The sequence below is a fragment of the Pelobates fuscus genome, chromosome 11, assembly GCF_036172605.1.
Source record: "Pelobates fuscus isolate aPelFus1 chromosome 11, aPelFus1.pri, whole genome shotgun sequence".
Taxonomy (NCBI): domain Eukaryota; kingdom Metazoa; phylum Chordata; class Amphibia; order Anura; family Pelobatidae; genus Pelobates; species Pelobates fuscus.
The window spans coordinates 126,598,669-126,608,952 of NC_086327.1; the positions used below are offsets into that span (position 1 = coordinate 126,598,669).

The following is a 10,284-nucleotide window of genomic DNA, read 5'->3' on the forward strand; positions in this document are numbered from 1 at the left end:
AAGGCTGCAGAAACCATGATAGATTGACAAGCATATTACAAAGCGTAGGGTATTTTGGATGTTGCAATTCCATTGTAAGTTGATCACTTTTCACTGTTAAGTAAAGAAAAGATTAAATGTAAAGAGCTTAATTTAATATTAAAGAGGATACCAGAGAGGTTAATAAAAATAACAAATATTTGATCAGTTGAGTTCATGAGCATATTGTCATATATTTGTGTTGATATTGACTTACACTGACTCATGATATGTCCCAGGTCAGTTAGTCAACAGGATCCACTAACTGGTAATGGTAATTAACAAAGTATATAACAGTGTGCTGGAGACATTATCGTCATAGAATGCTACAGGCATTCAGAATGGATCCCAGCTCTCACAAACGCTATCATGTACATGAATGGGAACCAACAGACATGCTTAATGCATATCAATCTAAAACAGCTGAAGAATATATCACTGATGAGACTGTAAGATTTCCTATTGAACAGCTTTATAAGGTGGCAGGGCAAGGTATGTTCAGTTTAATACATTAATACATTGAAAAACTACTATACATTCTCATTTCCATTACATTTAATCTAATCTAATTAAAACCTATAGTACATGTAAGCAGTAGACTTGTAACTATCAAGAAAAATGAAGCAGCCATCGGTTTAACATCAGGCCACCTTTCCCATTTTCCAGATGGTGAAATGGGGATTATTTATTTACAATGTGGTAGGGGGCTTAGTATAGGGCCCGTCACTCATTGCACATGGGTTAGAGATTCAGAATGAAAGTATCGGGAAGCTGACCTAGGCAGCCTGCTGCTTACATGATTAACCACTCAACTGCTGGCAACTGCTGGCAATGGGTGAGAGGCATAGAGTTCTCTGCACCAGGACCCTCACCCGAAATTAAGTTCTCTGCAGTCATATATTTTTGTCAGGCAGCTCAGCTCAACAAAAAAAGATATGTATCTACAAAATTAACACAAAGTAATAATTATAATCTAATATTCCCAGGCACATAAGACCAAAGTAGGTTCCTCAGTATAAAAGAACAAGGTATATAAATTAAACTTTATTCAATAAGCCATGTCTAAAAAAAAAGAGGGACTTACAGAAAACACAATTAAAAAGCAATATAGCTTGTGAAAGATAAGGGGGGGGGGGAGGAAAAAAAAACAAGGGGTAAGTAGTTTCACGAGAGGAGCAGTTCACCAGAGCCCTGTAAGTTTCCCTTTAGGACTAAAAAGAGCTACACAGTGTCTCCAACTAAGAAAAATATAATTGAATTTAAATTAAGGAGACAGCTCTACAGGTGATTTTGAGAGATACATTTACACACAACACAATCATCTGCACTGGTAGATGCCTGTCCACAACAATGTTGTGGAGGTTCGCTTGTTGGACAGATGGCTAGATACTTGTAAATCCTTAAGACGTCTGCCCTCCTAGCTGTTAAGGACACCCATGGTGCTTTGGTACGATGTTTTCAGGCATTTATTTGGGTAACCGCTCTCCCTAAATTTTGTAAGTAAATCGGATGCCTTCAATTGAAAATCCTCAACTGATGTACAGTTGCATCTCAACCTAAGGTACTGACCCACTGGGATCCCTCACTTAAGTGGGAGAGGATGATAATTCTCCCACCTTAGCATAGTTTTGGTAAAAGTATTTTTATGGAAGAGGGTAATGCATATTTCCAGAGAGTCATTGATTGTGATTGTGCAATCATGGAAGCTCAAGGAGAGGTTACTCATTTTCACCGTAAGCCTGAGATCAAGATCAATGTCGTTCAAATGTTTAACAAAGTCAGAAAACATTTTTTTCGTACCAGTCCAGACAATGAGGACATTGTCAATGTACCTTCCCCACAGGAAGATATATTCCAAGAAAGGTTGTGATATCTCTGAAAAGACAACACATCTTTCCCACCATCCCAAGTGCAGGTTAGTGTACGAGGGGGCACAATATGTCCCCATTACATTTCCCCACACCTGGTGATAGAACTTGTTACAGAAAAGGACAATAACTTTAAGTATAAATTTGAATAGTTTCATGACAAAGGTGGTATAGTGCTGTTGTATAGAGCCCCTAGTGTCAAAAATGACTTATATTTGTTAGACCCAAGTCATGGTGCATGGACAAGTAAAGTGCTTCTACATCTAGACTGCAGAGAATAGCTCCCTGCTTATGGAAGACAGGCAATGCAGAGTATCCTTAGTATCCCTGAGATAAGAGGGTAATTGTTCCACAAAGGTCCTCAGGATCTTGTCCACATGTATGCTACCCTTTTGGGTAAAGTTGGTGGACCCCAACAGAACCACCCTGGCAGTCAGGGCACCATAACTCTTACAATAAAAAGTAGAGGCAGTAGGGTTTCTCACTGTGATGGACAGCCTGGCACCCCGACATGGTGCCTCCGTCAATCGATGTTCCTAGTGCTCACCGAGGACTCCAAGCACTCCACCAGACACCATAAGCACTGTAGACCCCACAAACTGCCGCAGCTTGGTTGAGGTCTCGCCATCCTTCACCCACCCTGGACCCAAGACCAGGATCCAGCTTCCAGTGGGTGAACCTCTCCTATTCCAGAGAGTATAGTAGGAACAACTCTTATAAGAGCTAGTGATTATAATTCCAGGGAGTATAAGGAGTATAGCAATCCCCAGAGTAAATATAGCTGTCCCCTCCACACATGAGACAAGGCTCTATGTTGAGGGTGAAGAGCAACTCATTTTAAGGGTGCCACACTTGGCCATTTATGACAAACCCCAGTGCAAGGGGCACTCCCACATGGACCTTGTTGGGAACTCTGTTACAAAGTCACAGACCAATAGTAACAGTGTTACAATGCAATACACTTCCATGTGCAATACAATAAGCCTTCCTCTTTACTTAGGAGATAATTGAGTCAAGCACTATACTAAACTCAACTATCTCCAAACACAAAAACACACATTTTTACAAAACCCCCAAAATACCTTAAAATACATAAAATCCTCACAGTTACATCCCCTGATAGCCCTGAGCTGGGTGACCAACATATCCAAACATCACCCAGATCAGGATTCAGGAATTTCCTGGAAGTCATAGTTTTTACCGACCGCACGCATGGTCCCATGCTCAAAACAGTTCCATAGAATCGCGACAACCGACCAAAGTCTTCATGCCGAAAATAGTTCCATAGAATCACGGCTAAGTTCTGCTGGGGGATTGACCGGGAACCGCAAAGTCTTAATGCCGAAAATAGTTCCAGGGTATTCGCGGCTAAGTCCCCCTGAAGTCTATTCACCAGGTAGCTAGCTTTCGGTTCTGTGGAAAATGCCAAACCAGGGACAATAAAATATGGGTCTTTACAATCATTGGCTTGAGGCTGGCCAGCAGGCCCCTCTAAGCACCTGTGACGATGTTCAGTTCGTCACACTCACACATCCATAATTGTATTAATCCTTTGTGATTACTTTGTCATCAAATGCCTGATCCAAAAGTGCCTTGTATTCCTCAAGGAACCAAGATGATGGATCCCCCTTAAGTATCGTATATGTGTTACTGTCTCCCAATATAGTCTCTGCAATCTGGATGTAGTGCATCCTATTTAACACCACGTCATTACTGCCCTTGTCTGTAGGCTTAATGATAATGTCCTCATTGTCACGTAACTCTTGCCACTCTGCTCTAGAAAGGTTACTTTTAGGTTTAAGGGACAAGAAATCACAGGAAATCTTTTGGATCATATTGTAGCAGGATTATACAAAAAAAATATTCTATATGTTTAAACTCCCTGACATTAGCGGTCAACTTACTTCTGGATTTAAGATTAGTGCAAGGTCTCACAATTCTCTCCATAAAAAGATACTAAATCCTGAATGCATTCGTAATCTCTCAAATTGAAGCCCTTTTTTCCATCTGGATCCCATGAAACTTGTGAAGGGCCTGATGTCTGGCAAAATGTTGCATGTCCTTTACCCATTCAAACTGATTAAATGGGGGTATTGGGACAAAGGACAAGCCCTTTATAAGGACATTTGTTTGTGCTTCACTCAAGATGGTATCAGCGAGATTAATTATCTTATCCTTACTACCTAGTATTGATGTTTCTGTCCCCTGCGACGGGTTTGTTTGGTCAGAGGTAATGTCTCTTACACTGGGGGCCCTGCCCTACAAATGATTTTTAAAAAGAAAGCTTCAGAAAAAGCATTAAAGGTTATACTTTTTGATATTCAAAATGTATTAAAAAATGTCAGCTCTTACAATTAAATGCAAGTGAAAACCAGATTATAAACAAAGGAAAGCCATTTTGGATGTGGCTTTTGCTTTGATTGTTTACTTTTATCTTGGTTATTTTTCTCCGCAGGTCAAATTACAGGAGACTATTTGATTGATATTTCTGCTGGCCCTGTTGCTTACTATCTGTTGCCCATTTTTGAGTTTTTCAGAGACATCACTATTTTAGAATTTAGTGATCTCTGTGTGAAAGAACTAGAGAAATGGAGGAATAGTGACTCAGAAAGTTATGACTCGACTCATGCCTTATCGATTATGGCAGAATTGCAAGGTACAAGGTAAGGACCAAGATAATAGCCATGTTTTTGATGACTATAAAATTATAGTAAATGTCTATAAATGTGTTGAACCCATCCCTACAAGATTAAATCTACTTCAGTCAAGATTCTACTACATCGTAACCAGTAGAGCTGGCTGTGGTGACATGGGTTGGAGTCTAACCCTTTAATTAAAACTCAACATGTGTTATAATTATGGCATTTTCTAAAACCACTGTCTTTTAATGTTTTGACTTATTTTTCTCATCTCTTTCAATTTATTTTTTCTTTAAGAAAATAACTGGTGAGTGTTTAGGGATAACTTTGCCTCCTATTGGGCCAATGTTTATTATGATAGGATATGTATTTATCTTTTTTTTTTAAAACAAACTTTGACTCCTATTTTTCTCTGACAATAATGTGACATCCAAAAATTAAAGCATAAAATAAACTAAAATGTGAAGTAAATGTAAGAGACTATAAATGATCATTAAAATAATAACTAAAATTATTAAGTGATAATACATACCCCTTCCAAACCAATAATTTGTCAATTATATATCAATGCCATATTGCCGAGATCTACATTACCATAGTTGTTTTTTTCTTTAATTCCTTGTTTTGAAATAGATCAATTTGCATGGTTGTCTATGTTGTTTAATAAAAAATGTTCAGAGATATTACATTCTGTTCACAGCAAGATCAGAGCTCCTCTAATAATTCCAGCCAATACAAATAGAGATTTATTTCTTTGCATTAATATCAAGCCAATCATAGCCTGCCTCCATCCTGATAAGTTATTTGGCTTATAAATTCTGTGAAGATTGGCAGGATCATCTGCTTCCAATATCTAGCAATTAATAACCTAGTAGCCATCATGACATGGATATTTAAGAGTGAAGATTCTAAAAAGAATATTTTTATCAAATATATGTAAAAAAGCTAATTCAGGACCAACGTTCAATATGGGAATTCCAAGTTTCATCAAAAACATAAATGAGGAGATCCAAAACTCTTTCATGATTGCGCAGTACTACCATGTACAGTTGTAATCAAAATTATTCAACCTTCTTTGAAAATCAAAATTGTCAGAGGTTTGCAATGAACAAATCAAACACATTTGAAATAGCTCAACACAATGAATGATTCAAGTGGTTCCTCAAATTCACCTTAAATTGCTACTTATATTGACTTCTCCAGTCTCAAAATTATTCAACCATTTCATTGCAAGCATCTTCAGTACTGTAGAGCTCCCTATTGCTGTTATGATCTGCTGAAAATGAGATGTGTAGCCAGACACCGGCTTCTGGCAGTGTTCCTGAGGAATCTAAGCCTATTACTCATGAGCAATGACCTCTGTTTCAGTAATATTCTTGGGTTTGCTTGCTACAACTGCCTTCTTCAAATCCCACCAGATATGTTCTATGAGGTTCAAGTCAGGTGACTGTGATGGCCACTGTCAAATTTTCCAGGACTTCTTCTGCAACCAAGCCTTGGTGGAATTTGAGGTATGTTTGGGATCATTGTCTTGATGGTCCAATGATGCCCAAGTATCAGCTTCCTAACAGATGGCATGATGCTTTCTGATACGGATACTTCAGTAAATAAATTTTGCCATCCATACGAGGATGCAAAGCAGCCCCAGAGCAACACTGAGCCACCACCATGCTTAACTGTAGGCAGAGTGTTCTTTTCAGCATATGCTTCATTTTTCTTCCTCCAGACATACCGCTGATCCATTGGGACAAAAATTTCCAGTTTTCTTTTATTGGTCCAAATAACAGTATCTCAAAACTTCTGTTGCTTATTTGCATGTTTTGAGCACATTATAGACAACTTTTCTTGTCTCCTTGTGGGTCAGTAGTGGTGTACATCTTGGAGTTCTGGCATGGAAACCTTCTGCATTTAGTATGTGCCTTACTGTGCTCACTGAAACTTCAGTGCCTGTTGTCACCAAGTCTTGCTGCAGGTCTTTTGCAGTCACTCAAGTTTTTTTTTAAAACCTGCCTTCTCGGAAATCTGGTTGCAGTCATTGATAGCTTCCTTTTTCTGCCTCATCCAGGTAGAGTAACACCTATTCCTTCAACTTCGAACTTGTGAACTATGCTTTCAATGGTGTTTCTAGGAACATTCAGTGCCTTTGCTATTTTTTGTATCCTCTTCCTTGTTTGTGAAGGGTGATGATCTTTTCTCTTAACTTTGTGGACCATTGTTTTGACTTGCCAAATTTCTAACATGCAGTCAAAAGTGACACTCAACAAAACCCTAGCCAGTTCAGGTATTTCACGTTTTACAGCTCAAGCATACCTTGTGCAACTAATGAAGCCCTTGAATAGTTGCATCAGGTGTGTTTGAGGCAACACCTGTCTTGCATATTTGTGCTGTTGTGAGGGATTTTTTTCGGGGGTTGTTATTAAGTGGAGTGGTGGGAGGGATAAATCGCCAGACCATCTATGGTAATGAGGAGGGGTCTGGTGGTCTTTAAATAGGGAAATCATGCCCCTCCCACATCTACAGGCCCAGCCTTTAATTTGTGTTCAGGGCATAGAATGCCATAATGACAGTATGTAGCTTATATAACTTATACCTTATGATAACATAGTAAATATAAACAGTCGGTTCTGGTGTGCCGAAGTCAACGATGGGATAGGCCTGTAATAAAGAGGGCAAAAAGAGTAAACCATGTAAGATTTATTCAGCCTACAAGTACAGTCACATATAATATATCACATATTCAGATTATAGAATGCTTCACATATTTATTGTATTAGATGAGGAATGTATCTGGTATAGGCTGATGAGTTCCACCGCCCCAACGTTTTGATAATATCAACCGGTATGTTTCTGCTGGAAGCAGTGGTGGCTGCTCCAATGCGAAAGGAGTGTCCTGAGTAGAGAGATGGATTAAGATCTAACTTGGTAAGCAATACTCTTACATACAGCACGCATTTACTGGTAAGAACCATACCATGTAATGTGAGCAGAAGTTGGTTTGGGGACCCTGGAACGGTGGTTAGGAATGTATCTAGGACTTGCACCAGGCACCATTTGTTGCCGGTAGGGTAATAGGGCATGTGTATATATATGTACACATAAATCATATATACACTAACATGTATATTTATTCCAAAATAACAAAACAGTATCTCTATTGTTAACTCTATTCCTTATTCTAAGGTTGTTACATTTCATTCTATCTTCCAAGTCTGTGATATTTTGCATCATGTTCTGGTATCTTTTTTATATTTGAAGTTGTTTCTTTTTAGTTTATGCACAAAGAAAATGTGCAGCTTCCGCTTTCTCTTCCATCATCTCTACTCTTGTTCCCATCGTATTGAAAATTTTTCTAAGATTGTGTGTTCAACTGAATCTAGTTGGTCATTCAAGCATGTTCTTAGGAAGACTGAAATATTTTGTTTCTAACTCTTTCAAGTTGGGGGATGGAGCAGTTTCCAAGTTAGATACATCAAAAAATTGAGATGCCTCACCCATAGTTCTCTGTGACAAAGGCTTAAAGAAGCCTGATAAAAAATTGCTTTTTTTCCTCTCCTTCTTTTGTATAGGATTAATTTCTTTCCCAGATATACTTAGATTAAAAATAAAGCCCCTTAATAGTGTATGGGAGATTAAAATCTCCCTCCTGCCCCTTAAATCTCCCTCCTGTCAATGGGTTGGTGTTTTGTCACTTAGGGCCCCCACCCGCCACTCATGGGTGGGGGCTAGAGGGGGATCCAAGGTCGCCTGTTTATTTTAATATCCCCCACTTCCCCAGATATGAAGAAAAGAAGTACAGACTCCTGAGAGATGAAGAGAAGAGGAAACAGTAGGAGAAAGGTAAGTTTAGTGTGTCACTGCTGCTGTAAGTATTATATGCACAAGAATACAAATATTTTGAATAGTTTTTACATATATTGTAACAGTTCTCTATAGAGGTTATGTTACTTAGACTGTTTCAAGAAAATAAGCTAAACCTCCCACCAGAAAATGAATATAAGAATCACTTATCACTTGCAATAGATTTGTTTTATTTAGGTATTTATTTGTTATTGGGAGAAGCACTGGTGGCCCAATTGCTCCTACGGACAAACCTTTACTGTCAATCACGGTGATGATTCATGTATTATTCTGTGAATATACCTTCGGATTTATTGTGAAGACATGCTTCACCAGAAGAGTGACAGCATCATTTATGATGGTGTATCAATCACAGACATTAACAAGGCCACATGCATACGTGGATGGCAATCTGACCTCACATGATGTACATAGAAAGCATAGCAGATCTGCTAGTCCAACCTTTTTATAATATAATATAGCTTAGCAAAACAACTTCATATCATGCACTGTGAGTCTAGCGTTGCATTCCTTGACATAGCATTTAATATTAATTACATATTAAATGGAATTTCAAAAATATTTTTTTTAGTATTGGTAAATAAATAATAGAATTGTGAAAAAGTTCAGCAAATCTATTTGTCTGAAAAAATAATAATTCGTATACGAACTAATAGATTTGTTTGGGAAATAAATGGAAATTCTAACTCTGAATTACATCAGTTCATCTGTTTAACCCCTTAAGGACCAAGCTTCTGGAATAAAAGGGAATCATGACATGTCACACATGTCAGGTGTCCTTAAGGGTTTAAAAGGTATTGAGGGGTTTTGATTTCAATTCATTGCCAAATGAATCAATTAGTTTTATGGACGAATCCAACTTTTGCACAAGTCTAATAAATATGCCGGCAAGATGTATTTCCAAATAAGTAAAAACAAAACAGAACAAAACAGATCACGTGTTATATGTGTCTCCATTGTATGTATGTATTAAAGTTTTAGCCATCTGGTTATATTTTTCAGCTTTAAGGGCAATGAAATGGAAAATGCTTTAAGAAGAAATATCTCACACATTTTAAAATGTGATTTCACCAAGGAAAACATTACAGATCCAGTCGTTCTACCAAAAGCAGACTGCGTGCTCAGTTTGTACGTTTTCCATGCGGTTTGTGAAGATCTAGACGAATACTGCCGGAACCTGAAAAAAGTGTCATGCTTGCTAAAACTGGGTGGGCATCTGCTGCTAATTGGATTAGTTAATGCAAAATATTACACTGTAGGTGGGAGCAAATATCACATATTAACAACTGATAAGAAGTTCATAGAGGAGGCTCTGAGAGATGCAGGATTTGTTATCGAACACATGGAAGTGATAGAAAGCAAAATGCGTAATGATACAACATATGTGGAACATATGTGCTTTATTAAGGCCTCAAAAGAGAGAAATGTACTCATTTAAAATGGGACTTCACCAAATGTTCCATTTTAAAGGGAATGCATCTTTGTAATGGATTCCCTCTTTCCAGAATGCATTATATAGATAATACTCTAAAGAAAATGATGTCAATAAAATAAATAAATAAATAACCCTTTTAGTATTCCCAGTGCTTGTTATTGACACAGTAGTGGACAGACCCTCTTTCAGCTGGAAGTGACTTACAAATCAGGATCTACTTCTTTATTTCTATAGGATCTGCTCTTATCTCTATCTGGGAATGAACACAAGCTCAGTACAATATGTTGTACATTATGGACAACACTGACACAGACAGCCCATAACTAAATGTACCAAATGGCTGAGTGACAGGTCTGTAGGACTGGCTTACAGTTACAGTGATTTTTTTTTTTTTACAAATCATTAATGTTAAGGCTGACCCGTTAAAATCATTATAGCTAAATATGGCATGGAAAACAAACCATAA

General features: G+C 37.9%; 1 protein-coding gene across 1 annotated transcript; it reads left to right on the forward strand.

Moving 5' to 3' along the window:
- Positions 1-359: 359 nt before the first annotated feature.
- LOC134576990 (nicotinamide N-methyltransferase-like) lies at positions 360-9,821 on the forward strand. The gene is made up of 3 exons (XM_063435640.1): positions 360-510; positions 4,342-4,549; positions 9,386-9,821. Exons 1-3 carry the CDS (start codon positions 360-362, stop codon positions 9,819-9,821), a joined length of 795 nt encoding a protein of 264 aa, XP_063291710.1.
- Positions 9,822-10,284: the final 463 nt, after the last annotated feature.